Below are 19,293 nucleotides of genomic sequence, written 5' to 3'. Positions count from 1 at the left end.
TTTCTGTCTGTAAAACAGACATTATTTATAGCTAAAAGACATAAACAAATCAATAAGTAAATTAGGGGTGAGAGGACACTTAAATTCAAATCCACAAAGGCATCTCCAGCTCAGGTGTGACCCCTGTTGTCTCTGCGGCAGAGACTCACAGCTCCTCAGCCTCCCTGCTTGGTGAGGCATCCACAGTGGAGACTTCCTGAAGTTGCTGTCATTTCTCTGATGCACTTTTGTGTCCTAATTGTGCAGCAGATTTGTCTGTGACTAAGTAAAGCACCACACAGCTTTTGTCTGCCACCTGCAGCAGAGCAGACTGCAAGAGGTGGGAGATCAGCGTGTCAGCGGAGCTGCTGTTCGGATGCTCTCGGGAGGGAAGAGGGAGGCAAATAACTCCTAACTGCACCCTGGCCTCCCTCCAGCCACTGTCTCAGCAGGATGCTGTCCGGCACAGCCAGGTAATGGAAGGTCAGAGCAGGTTTGCAGGGCAGCAGTGCAGAGAGGAGAGTCTTTACTGATGCCTGACAGGGCTCAGATGCTGCTGACCCTCATGTCTGTGCAAGATATTTCCAATTCCTGTCACACTGCTTCAAACTGACCATGTTTTGAGCTCTAATACAGAGGTACAGATCTGTGTTATTTTGTTTATAATTTTTGTTTGTACTACACACGAACAAGGCCTGTGTGCAAGAGCTGGGAGGAGCTGATGTGCAGCACCCCTCCTTCCTGACGTGTGGAGTTGCTGAAATCACTGGCACAGCCAGACTCTGTGTTTGTTGTGGCTGCAGTTGAGCCGTTGGTGCAGAATGGCAAAAACAAGCACAAGTAAAGCTTTGATATTTGCAACTGTCTGAACTCCAGATGTTTTTACAGATGCTCCACTGCTTAGGGAAGTGCAGATTAGTTCCAGGTGTGTGTGGGCTCATCCCTGAAGCTGTGTTAAGTCACAGAGCAGAACTGTTAAGGTGGGAAAAGACCCCTGAGATCATCAAGTGCGACTGCAAACCCAGCACCACCACCCTGTTCACCCCTAAACCATTTCCTCAAGTGGCACATCCACACATTTTTTGAACACTTCCAGGGATGGGCACTCCACCACTGCCCTGGCAGTTTGTTCAGTGCTTCCAGATGCTCGTTGCTGACAGTCCCCTTGTTTTGCAGCAATGCTGTGACTGCTGCAGCCTGGGCCTGCGGCTGAGGAGTGAGGGGAAAACCTGCGAGGCCAACATCAACCTGGGCTACCCCTGCAGCCACGTGATGCTGTCCTGCTGTGAAGGGGGGGATCACTTCATCCATCCAGAGATAAAGCGGCATCCTGAGCCTCTGCCAACAGTGACCCCCGAGAAGGGTGAGTGTCCATCTGTACCTGGGGGACACTGCAGGGTCAGTGTCCATCTGCACCTGGGGGACACTGCAGGGTCAGTGTCCGTCTGCACCTGGGGGACACTGCAGGGTCAGTGTCCGTCTGTACCTGGGGGACACTGCAGGGTCAGTGTCCGTCTGTACCTGGGGGACACTGCAGACAAGGGCTCTGTGTCACATGGGCATTCAGGGAGGTGCTGGAAGGAGCAGTGCAGCAGGAGCACAGCTGCTTTCCTCTCAGACCAAGTAGAGATTTCCTTGTTTCCTTGTTTCCAGTTTGGAAAACGCAAAGAATGTGTGGATGTTTCTGATCCTTAGACACGCCTTCTTTAGCAGTTTGGTTTCTTGTTTGCTTTCCCTCCCGAGTCACACAGCCCAGGGCCCTTGGTAAGAAGCAAATTGAAGCTGCCTTTGGGCAGGAGCGATCCTGAAAGATTCTGCATAAAGCAAAGGATAAGTTTTGTTCAGTCAAACTAATCCCATGGATTATGGTATCAGCAAAACGTCCTGGGAATAGATTTCATGCTGTGCTGCTGAACACCATGGCAGCTTTCTCACAGCACACTCTGGAGAAGCCCCAGAGCTCTGCAAGTTTGTTTTCACTCTTTAAAGGGATGAACTTAGTGATGCTGAAGAGCTAAACCAAATCCTGCAGCCAAAGAGGCCTGACAAAGGGAATGTGGCAAATCTGGAGCTTGGACAGCCATGTTCCTCCCTCAGCCTTAGATCCTATTCCCTTCAGCATCACTCTGTGCCCCTCTGTCACCCCTGAGTTCCGTGGTAACCTCCTGTATATGCTGGGCTGCAGTTGTGGTCCATTCTTTTCTCATTTCACCAACAAGTGAAAGGGTTTATTTCTATCCAGCTGAGACCTCCCTGAGCAAGGAACTTTGCCTGCGTGTATTCAAGAGAAGCTGACTGAGAAACTGGTTCACTTAAGAATTAATTGTAATGTCACAGGAAGTCTTGTCAGCCTTGGTCAGGAAGGGAAGCAGGTGGTGCTTTGGCTGGTGTTGGAGAGCAGTAGGAAGGACAGCCATGCCACTGCTCAGTGGCTGCCAGGCTGCTGGTAATGCAGTATAGGAGCCAACAAACTGTGGTGCTGGAAAGAGTTTCCAAACCAGCTGGATAACTTTTTCCCCTGAAATTTGAAATTCAGTGTGGGGGAAATTTCAGATGGGGCTTCAGCACAGCACCTTGGTTCAAATGTCAGTAGGAATGGGGTGGGCAGTCTTGTGACAGGTGAGCTTGTGACCTCCCCTGTGACTGTTTCTCAGTGGCTCTGTACAATATCTGTCCCTCCAGCCTTAGGGAAGGAGGAGGTGGACCTCCAGCACAGTGGTGTTATCTCCAGGCTGGGTTCCTTTGTTCTTACCCTTGCAGTCACTGTTTTGGGCAGATGTGACTTTCCTCGGCATTTGTGTGATCACACACCCAGTTCTGTCCAGTCCCAGTGCCAAAACAGCTGTCAGAGATGTTCTGTTGTAGTTTCAGAGAGGGAGGATCACCACGAAGCCTTGTCCATCAGCAATGAGGCTGAGCTGTCGAATAACCTGCCTGGAGATGACCTGGATGAGTGTCTGCTCTACGGGGGGGAGCTCTGCCAGCACTTGTGCATCAACACCGTGGGCTCCTACAAGTGCTCGTGTTTCCCAGAGTTCACTCTGCAGGATGATGGCACCAGCTGCTCTCCAGGTGAGAAAAGGGCAATATCTTTGTGACTCCTCCACTCATCTACCCAGCTTTCCTTTAGTTTCTCTGCAGTTTCTCTGAGGTTTTCTTGTTTGTCTCTGTGCCACAGCCCGTTGTGTGTCTGTGCTGACTTCACCTGTTTAAGGAAATCACTCTTCCCACACCCCGAACCTGCACTGCAGTCACCCCGAGTCACTCAGGGTTGTCACTGCTTGGGGGCTCACACTTTGTTCCAGGTGACCCTCGGACTCAGTGGGAACAGGACACATCCCTCTTAAGGGAGAATTTAGCCATATGGATTCAGGCTTCTGTTTTGATGATGCTGATAAACTGGGTTACTCTTCTTCATGTTACAGAGCTCTTTTTTTCTGATACCTTCAACACTACTGTCTGTTGAAAATATTAGTGGCAGACAGCAGCTGTCATGTTTTCCACTTGGCTGTACAAAAGTCATTCCAAAGTATCCTGTGCTTGTAAAGGTGGGTGTCTGTTGTTCGTCTGTGTTGAAATAGGATGGACAGAATAAGGTCAAAGGCTTGGTTTGGGTTTGGGATTTTTTTTCTATCAAATACCAAATGAAAGACAGCCGCTGTATTTAAAATACAACAAATGTTTTAAAAATAAAATTAGCAATTTCTGGTTTATTCAAATATTGCCATACTTTACAGAAGTTACTGTCAGCCAGGCTCTCTGATCTGTATCCATGATGTTTGTTTCCTCCTCCAAACCGTGATGGAGTGGGATGAATGGGGTCTCCCCTTGCTGTGGGGTGTCTGGCAGGGTGGTGCTGTCCTTGATCCTCCCTGCCTGCCTCACCTTACAGATCCTGACAGAGGACAGGTGACCAGGCTGGAAGCCGAAGCCACCATCCCTCCAGTAGCTTCTCCCTCCCAGCCCATCCTCGTGGTGTCCTTGCAGGAGGAGCAGGACAAGTGCAAAGGTAGGTTGGGGGTGTCAGCTGCAGAGGCAGGTGGGTGAGGAATGTTCAGTGACAGAACAAAACTCCACTCATCCCTTCACCAGTCTGATCTCAGTGCACAGCTTTAATTTGTGACCGCTGGCACAAGGCTGAGCAATTGTCAGGGGAAACCCGAGGGAGAAACTTGAGGCTGCTCTCTGCTTTCAGGGTCATTCCCTCCCTGCTCCTCCGTGTGGGGTGGGCAGTGCAGGGTGATGTGAGCAGCGCAGGTAGGAGCAGCCAGGTGTGTCTGTGTGCAGCAGGAGGGCTGGAAGCAGTGCTGAGGGCTGCCTGGACAGCGTGGTTACAGACTGATTGGTTACTCCCCATTGCCTGAGCTGGCATCGTGCCCAGCTGACCTGGCAGTGTCTGACTGTGGCTGATCTGTGCTGGGGTCCTGATGCATTCTGCAATTTTGTGTTGTGCAGATAACGGCCCCTGCAAGCACCTCTGCAACATCGTGGCAGGAGATGCTGTGTGCTCCTGCATGGCCGGGTACACGCTCATGGCTGATGGGGTTTCCTGTGAAGGTGAGTGCTTTGGGCTCCCCACAGGGACGTGGGTAAGTGTTCGTGTACCTCACACCCCTGGGTGTTCCTCATCTGCAGAACTGTGGATTGCAGGGTCAGCAGAGACCGTTTGGCAGAAGGAGTCCCAGTTCTGCCTCGCAGATGCCTCCTGAAGCACAGCATGGCTGTTACCTGGCCAGGTGGAGGCAAGTCTGGACTGGTGCTCTTTTCCTCTGACATTACAGGCTTTTTTTCAGCCCTTCTGGTTCCCACTCAGGTTCCTCCCAGGGTGCACAGCTCTGGACATGCAGCATTCTTGCTGGGAACAGCATCAGCGAGCAGGACTTGGGCACCTTTGCTGTCCTGGGGCACCCTCAGAGCACAGCTCTGCTCTGGCATCTGCTCTGTTTGATTTTAGTTCCTCTTGCCTTGGCAACCTGAACTCAGGGAAGCTTCACAGCTGAGGAAGGATGTGCCATGGGAGCTGGGCCAGCTCCAGGTGTTCCACGTGCTGCTGGAGCTCTGGCCTGCAGTGATGAGCAGTGAATTCCAAAGCTGCACCATGACCATTCACATGATGTAAATTTTAAATGGACATTCTTGGGTAGTGACAAAGGATATGTTTGCCCAGGGAGGCTTTGGGGGTCAGAAGCAATGCCCTGTGACATACCTTGATTATAAATCTCTAAGTATGGGAGCAGTGACAGTGAAATGCAAGCAGGAGCTCCCAATGCTCAGAATTGCTCACAAATGATCCACATCGCTCTTAATCTTAGATCTTATTGAATAACAAATCATTTTCATGAAATTCCAGACCGTCTGTGAAGAAAATGGGATTTTAATATTACCAAATGAAATATTCACAGTGCACTGCTTACTCAAGTGTGGTGGAAGCTAATTTGATTAATTAATGTCAGAATCAAAAGGGACATTTCAAGGCAATCGTTTTCCTTCAGGAAATGAAAAAATTTGTATTTGTCAATGGAAGCAGTGAGTTTAAACATTAGCAAGGGACATTTATAATCTCTGTTGAAGTCAGGATCTGATGGTGAGGGTGGTGGTGCACTGGAACAGGTTTTCTTCAAGTCAAGGAATGTGCACTGTCTCTGTGTGCCTGCCTGCCTGTTCTTAAGGATATTTCTTTCTGGAATGGTAAAAGCACAGGAGCGTGAGCAAGGACTAGCTGATCTCCGAGGGTTTATTCCAGCCCTATTTTCAGTGTAACACTGCATGTATTACAGCCTGCTGCTGATGTGGAAGCTCCAGCACACTTCATCTCAGCATCTCCGGCGTGAAAGAAATGTTGTTTCATTTCAGGAACTGTTCTAATGGAGTTCTGTTTTTCCCTTTTGGCTGCCACGTGCTGCTGTAGATTTGGATGAGTGCCTCGCAGGTGCTCAGGCTTGTTCCAGCGGACAATTATGTGTGAACACTCTGGGATCATTCTCCTGTGTCAGCCACAGTGGGATGTGTGCAGAGGGCTTTATTCTCAACAGGCATAGGAAATGTGTTGGTAAGACGAGAGGCACACGCCGTTCACCACAGCATCATAACCCTCCATGCTCTGCAACGCCCCCACACCATTTGTGCTCCAGGCTCTCTGGCCATCTCTGCATACGACATTTCAGAGCCAGGCAGTACAAACACATGTGCACCATTTGCTCAGCCCCTTCACCTCATGAGTTGTGTGCTGTTTGGCTTTTTCCCCAGCAATGCATTGTCAGGATGCAAATCACTTTGTGCAAAGGCCCCGAGCCCGTAGGTGTGATCACCACAGCAGCAGTGGTGGCTGCAGACTGAGCGCAGGGAACAGAGCAGCTCATCTCTCTGGACAGTTCAGTACTGCCGAGTTCCAGACACCACCAAACAACAAAACTTCAGAAATACAGCTCAAGAATCCTCTTGAGTCCGGGCTCTGGAAAAGATCCAATCCAAAGGGAGGGCATTTTAAAATTCACATGAGTCCTTTGTTGATTCTGGCACAAATTTCTTTGTGTAAAAGTCAAGGATGCATCATAATTCTGCTGGATCATCCCTGCTGCTTGAGTTCATGTAAGAAACCGATCAATTTTTACAAGTGTATTTATGAGGATTTAATTTGCTTCCAGCAGCCAGGGTCTCAGCTTATGGAACAGTTTCCTTTTTTGGGGACTTTTCTGGAGGCTGGGTTAGGAGGCAGCAGCAGTGTTGCCTGGAAAAACAGAGCACCTGGAGACCTCCAGTCATCCATGGAAGCATCAGTGCCTGTGGCTGTAATGTCCTGTGTGAATGCAGTGCCTTCTCCACCCCTGTCCCCCTCCCTACATTTATAACACTGTTTTTGTGACCACCACAGCTTAGGTTTTGTCCCTGTCTTTAAAGCTCTGTGATCTCATCTGATTAATGAGCACCACGTGGCATTTGGGCCTGAGCAGGAAAACTTCTGCAGTGTCAGAATCCTGAGAAGAACTGATTTGCCATCTTTTGGGCATTCCTTAAATTGTCAACATTGGATTTTGATTTTTTAAATTATTATTATTAATATTTATTTTGAAATCAGAGGTACTGGTAAGAATGGAAAACTAATGAAATGATTTGGTTTAAATGAAATGGCTGAGAGAACAGTACTAGAAGGAAGGAGGCCTTTATGAGGCGATTCAGCCTGAGCTGAGGCTGGTGCTGGAGCTGCCCGGGGGCTGCCCAGGGTGTGCCCAGAGCCTGCTGCAGGCACCACACTCCTGCATGGGAGCCTGGCAGCTCCAGGAACTGCCCCTCCTCGAGCTGTGCTCCAGGGTCTCACCTCTGAGTCCTCTGATGTTTCCCCTGGACTGTGCAGGAAGGATGGAGCTGTCCTCTTTCACCTCTCCCAGGAGTGCTGTGAAACTGAGCCAATGCCTGCAGCTTTGGCAGGAGCTGCTGTGGCAGGTGCCAGGAGCTTCCTTTGATTCACGTTCTGCCTCTGCCCCATGACATTAGAACAGCTTTATTATGACTGATACAAGAAAAACCTCAGGCACAGCTCATGAAGGCAAAGACACAACTCTCATTGGGGAAGACCCTTCTCCCTCACTAAATACCAAACCTCTGTGTTCCTCCAGTGCAGGGCAGTTTTTACAGGAACCCTTTTAAATAATCTGAGAAACTTTGAAAATTCTCTTCCTTTTTTTTTTGTGTGCTCCCTCCTCCCATCCAGCTCTGCTCCGTGTGTGGTGCCAGGAGAACATTTGCCGTGTTTAACATTTTTTCCTACTTTTGTAGTCCAAGGGGAAAGCCACAGGCATACTGTGGTTTGTGTTTTGCTCACTGCCTCCTTCTCCTGAGGTATCCTTTTGCAGCCTGACTGCTTTTGTGCTCCACCTTGAGCTGTCTCGAACACCAGAAGAAAACCTTTGGTAATTTGTTTGCGAATTCTTGTGGGTTCGATGATGTTACTCTTTGCGTATTTTAGGGACGGGAGGAACAATCTTTGCACAGCAGCAAAGCAGCTGATAATCTTTGATCTGCAGGATTTCCTTCAGTCAAACGTGGAGGATCATAATTCCAGGTGCATTCAGGAGCAGATGCCCAGCATTCCCAAAAGCCAGCCATGCAGAGAGAGGAGTCAGCAGCTGTTCAAACAGCTCTCCCACAGCCCCCCTGTGTCACTTTGAGCAAATACCGAAATGGTTTTGGCCTGAAAGCTCCGTGTTCTCCCGAGATAAGAGCCAGGCCGGGTGTTGTTAATGGGGTTTGCTTTTCCCTTGACTTTCAGGCAAAGTCATTCCCACCAGCCACGTGTCACTGACTGCTCTGCTCCTGTCTTTGCTACTCCCACCTCAGTTTCCCTCCTGACAGGGAGCAGTAGGTGGTCACTTTATTCCTGAACCTGGGCGTGAGCGCAGGGTGGGTGGTTCCAAACTAACAGAGTGCCTCCTCTGCACAGATGTGTCCCATAAAACAAACAGAGCTGAGGCGATTTGAAGAGAAAAAAATAATGAGAAACTGCAAAGGCAGGACAAGAAAAGTCTACATTTGACTTTTTTTGTAGAAGGTGCATCAAAATTAGTTTTTGATGTCAAAGTGCATATTGAAATAAATAGCACTAGGTAAATGCTGATATTCCTCTGCAAAAATGCCAGCTCTTGGACGCAGCAGGTGTGCTCAGGATTGTGTGTGTGTTGCTGTTTGCAGCAATGGTTCTGGGGAGAAAAAGAGCTGTTAAGTGATTACATTTCATTGTGGGCTTTGCTGACATTGAGTGAGGAATGTTGCTGCCACACACATAGACTGAGCAGATTCCTCAGAAATTAACTGTGTGACTTGTTTGCAGTGTAGGACCGAATTATTTTTCCTCTTTTTCCTGTTGTTTAAAGTAAATACCATCTAACCCTACCTCACAGTCGTAATTGGGTTGGATGAATGCTACAGCTGGTCCAGTGTTGGGATGGCCTGTGTTTCAGACTGAAAGCATAACTCCTGTTACTCCTAGTGCTCTGCCAGGCATCTTCCTGCCTTGTACAGTTGGCTCCCAGGACTGAAGGGAGACAGGTCATGGGCACTCTGGATTTTACAGTGCATTTAGGAGTTAGTTTAGAAAAGTGAACAGAAAAGGGCATGTTTGCATCATGAACTGAACAGGGGACTCTGCTGGGCTGGCAGCTGGCCTAATGGCACAGACAGAGGCTCATGCCCTGACACTGGACAGGCAGAGCAGGGCTTTGCATGGCCATGGCTCAGGGTTCCAGCCCTGCAGCTCAGCCCAGCTCACAGTCAGGCTTTAGAGCTTGTCAGTGTCTCACGTGCCACGTGCACAAAACTTCCATAGAAAAGCAAGAATTCTGCATTGTAATTTGCCAGTTTCCATCATTTTAATTGCCTCAAATGTGTTCCAGCCAGTTCTGCATATTTTTTCAAGTACTCAGAGTTTTGAAAATTGAATCAAAAATATAGACAAAACATGAAATTATATTAGATTTTTTTTTCTCCATGAAATCACAACCTTTTTTTTGCCTGTTACTTAATATTCCACCTTCTAATCATGTGGAATGCCTCCTACCCTCTTCAGTTCGTATTTCAGACAAACACTTTCTCTTTGGACGTGGTGCTGGGCTGACTCAAGCTCATGAGCTGCAGTGTGATGCAGTTTGTTTATATGGGAGGCCTTTTCGTGGTTTGCAAGAACAGATAATCTCAGATCCGTGGTACAGCCAGCAGAAAGTCTTGCCCTGGTTTGGCGCTGTTAAGTGGCCATCCGTAGCTGGTTTTCTCTAAAATAGAATTTAAAAACCCCAGAATTCTTAAAGAACAAAGTCTCAAAGTAGGTGAGAGGGATCTACCACAGCACCTTGTATTCATCTCTCAGCACGTGAGGGGGTTTTGCCACCCCCACAGGACCACTTGTGAAAATACTCCTCATTGTAATGAACAGAAACTGGGAAACTGCACCAGCATTAGGGGACATAACCCTGTAGGAACTTTGGGGCAGGCAAGGGCCTGCCCCTCAGAGGAGGAGCTCAAACTTCGTGTGGGACTGGTAGAAAGAGATTGAGGTGATGGCCAGGACCTTGCTGTGGGTTAACCAGCTGCTTTGGAAAGCAAGGCCACAGCATGTGAGGAGTAGCAATGGCAAACAGAAGGAAAACAAAAGGAATAATATAATACAATATTATAAAATAACTGAGAAGTGAAATGGAATGAAGCTCATACAGATCTTGCAAAACTCAATGCACATCACCAGTTATCTGAGCCCACCAGGAACTGAAGTTTTTTGGTGCTCCTTTTCACTTTCTTTGCTAGAAAACAAGCTGACACATTTTTTAAGAAAAAAATCTTTTCAAATGGCTTTTCCTGTTTTCGTGCTCCACAGGGGAAGTCATATATCTGATGTACTTATCTGAGAATGAGGTTCTACAGCCAAAATGAAAATGTGATTTAAACAATGCTTGCTTTATTGTGCAGTATGGAAACAGCTTCATGCACAGAGCAGCCAGAGGACTGGTAATGGTTCTGGTCACATTTGGCTTTTGTTAGCTCTAGCAATTCTTAGCTTTATATAGAACCGTGAATGTGTGAGGCTTTGTGGAGATTGGCAAGAAAGTTTATCTGCCCCTTTTTGTTGCTTTTAAGTATTTGTTCATCATGCTGTTCTAGCTTTCATTAATAACGTAAGCAAAACCTGCATTTGAGATGATTTCATCCAATCCTATCAAAACGTATCATTTTAAAGGTGTTTCATATTCCTTCCCTAATTGTCCCACACTCTGCAATCTTGTGTTCAAGTGTTTTTTTTAAAAAAACTTTTCCACTACTCTACCTGCTGAAATCAAATCTCTTTAAAGCTCTAAATACAAACTTACAAACTTGATTGAGCCATCAGGGTTCCTCTCTCCACGAGCTCCTGCATATCCGGTCCCAGCGATGCATTCCTTAGGGAATCAGCACGAGCATGCTCCAGCCCAGCGGGGCAGCCTCAGCTCCCATCCCTGGAGCAGGGCCACCCCAGCAGCCCCTGTCTGCCTGGCCTGAGGCAGCAGGACTGGTCAGTGGCCTGGGCTGTGGAAATCTGGGGAGGAGCCATGAGCATTCCTCACTTTCTCATTCACTTGTCCAGGAGTTCCCATCCCTTCCCCTCAGCTGGTCATCAATCCTCTGCCCACCCTGCCTGTACTCAGTTCTGTCCATCCCTGTGCCCAGTGCCTGCACCATCCCCATGGTTTGGCAAGAGGGGAGAAGAAGGAAATCTCCCAGTGGTTTGTGTCTCTTCAGTCACTGTGTGCTAACTAAAGACCCTGGGATAAAACCATCTTCCATCAGAGCACTGTAACAAAGCCTTTCATTTGAGCTTTCTACTCCTTCCAAAAGGGCAGGAAGAGGGAGATGCCTTGGCACTGATTTGTTCCCTCTCTCTCACAGACATCAACGAGTGTGTGACAGAGAGGCACACCTGCCAGAGGAGAGAGCACTGTGTCAACACCATGGGGTCGTTCCGCTGCGTGCAGGAGCTGAGCTGCCAGCCTGGCCACGAGCTGAAGGATGGCGAGTGTGTGGGTAAGAACTGTGTCCCTCAGCTCTGACACAAAGGGAAGGGAAGGGATTGCAGAGCATTTTGGTGCTGCTGCTCTGTGCTATCAGCGCTGTAGCTAAAATAGGCTGCTCATCATGGAAGTGTTTGGCTTTGCAGGCTCCTTCTGCACGTTCACTTATTTGAAGTGGTTTCCAGTGATAACTGTGAATTACTAGAAAATGGATGAAACCTTCTGAATTAGGATTTGCCCTGTTTTTAAGGCATTAGAGAGAGATCCCCCTGATGGAGGAATCCCCCTTAGCTCCCCTGCCTGGCTCAGCTGATGCTGTTGCTGTTGATTCCAGCAAAGATTCCCAGCCTGAATGGATCACAGGGCTGCCAGTGTCATCCTTCCTGTATTCAGGATCTCTGTCTGCATTTATTTACATTTTACATTTACATTTAACCATTTGGAATGGTCATGGGGTTAAGAAGGTATTCTTCATGCCCCCCTCCTGGTCTCTGTGGGTGTTAGACAGAGAAGGGAACATCAGCACGGCAGTGTGCAAGGGACACACGTGTCCTGCCTTCAGGGCAAAACTCACTGTTACTTGCACCTGCACTTTTTACAGTTTCCTGACAGCTGGAGTAAGAGATGCTTAAGGAAAGAGCTTAGCTTTTGGCATAGAACATAACGTTATAAAACAGAAATTATCAGAAATCTCCCTTTATAAACAGCTGTCATAAGTAAAGCTTGGTTTACTTGAAGAGGCTGTTTTGTGAATGTCTTGTTCTGCTGTCTGATTCTAGAGCATTTCTAACATTTATTACTAATCTAATTTACTTTATAGCCCTAAAGTTAGATTATAGAGGATTATAAAATTTACAGATCGTTTTAAAGTAGCCTGTAAGTGAGTGACCTATAAGAAATTTCAGAGCTGCTCTATGTAAAATTGCCTGCAGATAGCTACTGAATTTGCAGAGGTTTATGAAATACTCGATCCCACGTTTTTATTTGCCTCAGTCTCTAACTATGGTAGGCAGACTTATTAATAGAGTAGCTTGTGGGAGACTGGTAATGTTCCCTCGTGACCTGAACATTTAAGGGGTTGGAGTAGGAAGAGAAATCCAGCAGTTCCTCCCTTGGCTGCTTGGAGACTCCTCCGTCCTGGACTTCCCTCTGTCTGTCTTTATCTTCTACTAAAGATATTTCTGGGGAACCAGCACATGTTAAAGCAGCATTTGAAAATATTCCCATGATCTGAATTTCAAGTGCATTTATAGATGAGACTGCTCCAAGGTGGGGTTACTTCAGCTGGAAAACAGCAGCAATGCCATTACACCACAGTTACTACAGAGCAGTTGGCTGGAAGTTTGTAAGTTTGAAACTTGCAGGAAGTGTTTTTAATGTCTCTAGAAAGCAAGCACTGAGTTGGTGAGCAGAGTTTGAGAAATAATTTCATGTATGCAGTAAAAAATCAGAAGGCTGTGTTGGGCTCTGGCTGCAGAGTAAGAAATAAAAAGCAAGAATTGTTACTAATATTATTGCCTCATTCAGAATTTCTCAGCATAGTTTTCAGAGTTGTGTAAGTGGGTTTTGTGTGTACATAAGTGTAAATATGTATTTATATATATATATATACACACACACAGGCCTGCATGTCTGTGTGCACACAGTGAAATCCCAGCCCTGTTCAAGTGAGGTGCCCTATCAGTATCAAGTTCAGAGGAGGGAGGTTTTTACAGACCTGAATTCCTGAGGTATATGAGGAATAAGAGACTATCTTGCTTATGAAAGTCTGTGGTACATATTTTATTATGAGCATCTTATTCCTAGTTGTAATGTGGATCTTCAGGATTTTAAAATTGCAGATATTTTGATATTTGTGGGTTGCAAGAGATGCTGTGAACAAGGCAGCAGGGACCTGAATCAAATTTGCCACAGGACCTGACAAGTCCTGAAGTGAATTTCCAAGAGCAAACACACTTAACCCTCAGATTTCCCACTGGTAACGTGTGTCTGTTTAAATAATGCCACCTAATTTCCTTCCTGGAAGTTAGCTGGCCATGAGGGCTGCTGGAAGTTAGAGCTGAGCTCATGCCAGTTTGGTGTTTTGATGTGATTCACAGATATCGACGAATGCGAGAGAGGAACTCACAGCTGCAAAGTGAACTTTGTGTGTCAGAACACAGAGGGGTCCTTCTACTGCGAGTCAAAGCAGCGCTGCATGGATGGGTTCCTGCAAGACCCTGAGGGAAACTGCGTTGGTAAGTGTGGGCAGCACGTGTCTGTGCCCTGTGCTGCAGCACTGCCAGCTCCTGGGCCCTTCAGGAGCTGTGGATTGACCCCTTGGATGTGGAGTGTTCCTCAAACCCTGCTGTGAATTTAATGTCAGCACTGCTCCCCATTTAAAGGGGTGAATACTTGCATGTTGAATTTCAAGGTATTCCCACAGCAGACCTTCACCAGCCTTCTCTTGGTCGCACAAGAAACTGAAATGAAGAACAAGAAGTGACAGTTGGAAGAAAACAGACCAGAAGGGTTAAACAGCATCTCTCACTGCTCTATTCATTTTCACCACCAGATATCAATGAATGCACATCTCTCCCTGAGCCCTGTAAGCCAGGATTCAACTGCATCAACACCGTGGGGTCCTACACGTGCCAGAGGAACATGCTGAGCTGCAGCAGAGGGTACCACTCCAACGAGGAGGGCACGCGCTGCGTCGGTGAGGGCAGGCTCGGGGCTGGGCAGGGGGTCTCTCAGGGAAAAAGTGTGTTTCACTTCTAAAGAGATGTTTGGAGTTATCTCCAGATTGCCAAATGTGTTTGAGGAACAGGAATTTGCTGTCCCTGCAGCTCTGGGATTTGTTTGTGCTGCAGGATCCTGCACTGATGCCCGATCACTCCATGGAGTTCCTCTTGGTACGCTCAGCACATGGGATTCACTGGCTTCCACTCTGGAGAGAATGTGTTTTAGTTTCCTTTTAAACTCATGCTGTCAGTCAAGACCACGATCCCTTGGTGGTTTTTGTAGCACCTCCCTGGAAGTGAAGTGACCTGCAGCAAACGAGGAATGCTGGCTTTGTGGGCTCACAGGAGTAGCACCAAGAGGATGTTCTTTGTAGGGATGTTCTGTACATGGTGTTCCCCATTACATCCACTTGTGAGGGTGTTTAGGATAAATTCACACTTTGTGAAAAGAATTCTGAGGAGAATGAGTATATGAAATATTCATATAGGCTGGCACGAAGCTTGATCCTGATTTGTATTTGTTCCAGCGTATTTAGGGACTTACTGACTCAGAATAGCAGATTTCAGTGCTTGTTAGCATTTGTTTGTAAATGAGCACACGAGGCACCGAGGACTGGGAAGCTTGGTCCTTGGTGCCCAAGGCAAGGCTGGCTGTGTGTTCTCCAATTCCCCATGTTCTGAGTTACACGAGGTAGGAAATCCTAAAATGACAGCGGGGGAAAAAAGAAAAGAAATGACAAAGCAGTGGTTTGCTTAGTGGTGATACCCCAGTGATTCTCCCTTACCTTCCCTTGGAATAAAGGAAGGATGACAGAGGAACAAAATGTGCTTTGTGGTGCTCCCAAACATGTTGAGAGCCATTAATTTCGTCGTGGTTAGCAACTTGCAGTGCAGCCCAGTGGTACAGCTGGACCCCATTTCCACAGATATTTCTGCATTCACCTTTTGCTGTTCATTATCCTCCACCTCCCCTCATGGTTTTACCCCCAGGACTGTCCAGACCATGCATGGCCAGTGGAAAGGTGGAGAAGATTTGGAAGTAGCAGATTTGGAAGGAACAGTTCATGTGTGCAACTGAGGAAATTGAGAAAGCTTCCAAATACTGTGTTTTGTAAGTTCAGGCCATAGCAGTGCAGTGTTCTTTGCTGTCCTGTTACAGCCCAAGATATTTCAGTTGTTACAAAGGGAAGCTCCAAAAGTCCTGTCTGTCTCAGTTGCTGTGCAGACACAGTTCTTCAGCTGCTTTCCATCAGTCCTTCCTCAGCCAAGTCAACAGGGCTGTGTATGGCTGCACCACCTGAATTGTGGTGACCCCGAGATTGTTTTTAGGGTGACCACCATGCCGAGGTCTCCCTGAATGCCATTCTTCCCACAGGGCAGCAGCCCGCCCTGGGCAGCACAGACATCCAGGCTGCAGTGCCAGCAGCCTTTGCTCTGCATGCCCTGCTAACGAGGGCAGGCTGCCCAGGGCAGCGCTGCCGTCCCCATCCCTGGACCAGTGGCACTTGGGGACATGGCTTAGTGCTGAACGTGGTGGTGCTGGATCAACAGCTGGACTGGGTGATCTTGGAGGCCTTTTCCAGCCATAATGATCCTGTGATTCTGTAATGGCTGGGGCAGATTACATTCCTAAATCTCAAACTGATGGTACAAAAAGAATCCAGTTTTTCCCCGCAGTTGTTCCTAAAAAGGAGTGACTGTGTGTAAATCCATGGCAGAGGAGGAAATTGCCATTAATCCTCCAGCATCTCTGCCTCTAAAGCACACTGAGATAGCACAATGCAGTGTGATTCCTGATGGCCCTCTGCCTCTGCTTTACACACCTGACAAGGCTGTTCAGGAGCAGGCTTAAGGAGGCTTCTCTAGCTCGATTTTGGGAAAGCATAATCAATGTTAATTGGTGATTTCTCTGTCTTTGCTGTGTGCTCTCTGTTCCTGTTGCTGGTCTGTATTGTTTGGTATTTTTTTGAATGGCTTTTTTTAAGCAGGCAGAGAGCACAGAAAAGAAAGAAGAAAAGCATATGGTCCTACTTTCCTCTCTCTGTGATAAAGACTGGTTTCTTTGAGGCATTACAATGGCTAATTAGATTCCTGAATCAGATTTATTCACAGTAGTAAAAACATCATCTGCACGTGTTTCTTCTGCAGAATGACACTTGTAGGGTCATCTCCTCTGTTTAGACGATTCATCTGTCTTCAAAATGTTCAGATTTTCTGATTTAGCAAATGAGTTATTGAAAAATACCTCATATTTAGCTGAAAACTGCTGTAAGTGTGAAATACAGCACACTTCTGATGGTGTAATGCCCTAGAACTAATTAAAGTCTGAGTGCAATGGAATATGAAACTTCGGACAAACTAATAAAATGGTTGCACACATGGATTCATTACAAATAAAGCTGCTGCTTTACAAATTGTTGCCTGCATTAGCGACTTCCTTGTTTTGGTGCTAGCTCTGATTCAAAGAAAACAAGGACTCAGTGTTCCAGCAGAAATCTCAGCTCCTGTCAGGAATTCCCTGCGTGCTGAGGAGCATTCCCTGCCATCCCTGACCACAGTGCCAGCAGGGTCTGTCTAGGTGCAGCCTCTCCAGGGCTGCTGTTTGATGGAGAACTGCCCAGCAACCCTCTGAAATGATTTAGTGCTCAAATTTATGATTTCAAACAGGGCAGCATGGAGAACTTCCAGCCTTAGAGATCCATCCCAATGATTATTACATGAACAGGGATTTGGGTTGTAAAAGTAGTTGAAGATGTGACCAATAGGAAAAAAGGAGGATCTGTTGGCTTAGGAAGTGGCAGAGCTTGGAATACTTGAAGGAGTACGCAATTGTGAGGGTTAATCAGACTTTTTGATGCTTCTTGTCACAGATGGTAAGAAGGATTTGTTAGATACTGATGAGCTATTTAGTCATGTTGCAAGTCTTGTAAATCAGCCTGTATTGAAAACTCTCATCTTCCTCTGAGGATGTTTAAATGAGGTTGGAAAAGTTGTGTGTGAGTGGAGAAGCAACTAATTTGTTGGTATTGAATTTTGGTTGAGAGGCCATGGGGAATATCAAAATGGGAGCTGATTGAGAAAAGAAAAAAGATCAACATTGGGAAAGAGCTAAAGGTAGACAGCAGGAGCAAGACTGAGAGGGCAAGTGGAGATGGAAATAGCAGTTGCTTTAATTGAAGGGTTCTGGCTGGTTCTTGTTGTGCTTTAAATGGCTTGGTGTGACTCATGGAATGGCAGAACCATCAGAAGGGGGGGTTTAACTGTCATGGTTTGTTCAGAATCAGTGTGTTTACACTGAAATGCAGAATATACTGGGAGAGCCCATTGCAGGTCCAGTTACCATTTTCCCTTTGAAGGTAATGCTCTGCTTTTCCCAAGTTTGACTTAGAGAACCAGACAGATGCCTCTGAGAAGAGCAGGGTGGGAGAAGCTGGTGATAGTTCTTCTGTCCAGTTTCCAATCCTGCTATTCAATGGACTTTTTTGTTTCTCTTTATGAACATTGGTTTTAAGCAAACTGTAGTTAATCAGCTTGCCCTGTCTGGCCCTACAGATGTGGATGAGTGTCAGACGGGGGTGCACCGGTGTGGAGAGGGGCAGCTGTGCCACAACCTGCCTGGGGGCTATCGCTGTGACTGCAAGATGGGCTATCAGTACGACGCCTTCAGCCGCAGCTGCATCGGTATGTGGGGCACAGGAGGAGCTGAGAGCTGGCACTGGTTGAGCCTTGGGCCCCAGGCAGCGTTCAGCACCACTGCAGTCCTGAGCTCTGCAGTGCAGTGCCTCAGAAGAGGATGGCATCACCTCCAGAGCTGGCGCTGCGCAGCGCATTCAGAGCCCTGTCACTCCCAGCTGGGATTTCGGACAAGGTGCCCTTGGCTTGGTTTAACTGCAGGTTATCCCTTAAAGCCATCTGCAAAGTACTTCCCTCTGGGTGATGCTTCTGCTGCTGTGGGAATTGGTGTGTCTGAAGGTTTCACCACTTTCCCCCAAGAGCCATGATGCAGCACTTTGTCTTTTGTCCCTCCCGTGCACCAATTAGAGCACAGAGTCAGACCGCATCAAGCCTGAGGTTGCAGCATTCCACTCTCTGCAGACCAATCTCTGACACTTTAAAAAATATCCTCCTGCACCTCATTTGCTCGTGTCCCTCAGCTGATTGTGTCTTTGCTTGTTGTGCTGGCAGACATAAACGAGTGCTGGAATTACCCGGGGCGCCTGTGCCAGCACACGTGTGAGAACACCCCTGGCTCCTACCACTGCACCTGCTCCGCCGGCTTCCGCCTCTCCTACGATGGCAAGCACTGCGAAGGTACCAGGCTGCTTTTCCATGAAGGGGAAATTGCAGTGGGAATTAAGGGCCTCTAGAGAAGGAGTTGAGGTGAAACACAAATACAGTAAACTTTGTGTGCTCAAATTTGCAGACAGTCAAACACTGGAGTTGTCAGATGAGTGTCAACAAGTTTCTTCTTCCTATCCCCACGTACTTTCCACTTTCTGTTCAGATGACAGAAAAGGAGAACAGAACAAAGTTAGAACAGGAAACCCTTCATTCCAATTTTGATAAAGATGAAACTTGGTAGTGACAAAACTTATAAAAAATTATTTTGAATCGAATGGAAAATTTTTTAGTTCTCCATGATTTTTGTAAGGCAACAATTACATATTTTAGTGAACTGAAACCTGTAAAGCCTGAAGCGAATGTCTGCATGTGTGTGTGTTTCCATTGGCATATGGATAAATGAAGTTCAGGTGCAACAGACGTTCTCAGGCTTGCTGGCATTCTGCCTAGGGAGCAGAAAAAACAGGGACAAGTTAGTCCTTCCTTAGTCACTCTGACTGGAAGGTAAAGGTTTCCAGGAGCAGGAAAAGGTGGAAAGCACAGTTCTGAAGCACTGTGGCCATAGCTGTGGGTTTGTTTTTGGATGCAGATGTGAATGAATGTGACAACAGTCCCTGCAGCCAGGAGTGTGCCAATGTTTATGGTTCCTACCAGTGTTACTGCAGGCAAGGCTTCCAGCTGGGAGAAGATGGGCACTCCTGTAAAGGTAAGGGGCTGCCCCA

General features: G+C 47.3%; 1 protein-coding gene across 3 annotated transcripts in view; it reads left to right on the top strand.

Moving 5' to 3' along the window:
* Window positions 1–19,293, top strand: part of FBLN2 (fibulin 2) — a 98,711-nt gene that overhangs the window by 72,642 nt on the left and 6,776 nt on the right. For all 3 annotated transcript variants that reach the window (XM_017737345.1, XM_017737346.1, XM_008636020.2), the window contains exons 5-14: window positions 1,156–1,342; window positions 2,845–3,051; window positions 3,872–3,988; window positions 4,435–4,536; window positions 11,386–11,520; window positions 13,607–13,744; window positions 14,062–14,205; window positions 17,783–17,911; window positions 18,416–18,541; window positions 19,161–19,277. In XM_017737345.1, coding sequence (XP_017592834.1) covers window positions 1,156–1,342; window positions 2,845–3,051; window positions 3,872–3,988; window positions 4,435–4,536; window positions 11,386–11,520; window positions 13,607–13,744; window positions 14,062–14,205; window positions 17,783–17,911; window positions 18,416–18,541; window positions 19,161–19,277 — 1,402 coding nt within the window. The remainder of the gene's footprint in view (window positions 1–1,155; window positions 1,343–2,844; window positions 3,052–3,871; window positions 3,989–4,434; window positions 4,537–11,385; window positions 11,521–13,606; window positions 13,745–14,061; window positions 14,206–17,782; window positions 17,912–18,415; window positions 18,542–19,160; window positions 19,278–19,293) is intronic.

This window comes from Corvus brachyrhynchos, unplaced genomic scaffold (genome assembly GCF_000691975.1).
Source record: "Corvus brachyrhynchos isolate BGI_N302 unplaced genomic scaffold, ASM69197v1 scaffold266, whole genome shotgun sequence".
NCBI classification, from domain to species: Eukaryota; Metazoa; Chordata; class Aves; order Passeriformes; family Corvidae; genus Corvus; species Corvus brachyrhynchos.
This window is presented reverse-complemented; position numbering and strand designations above follow the sequence as displayed.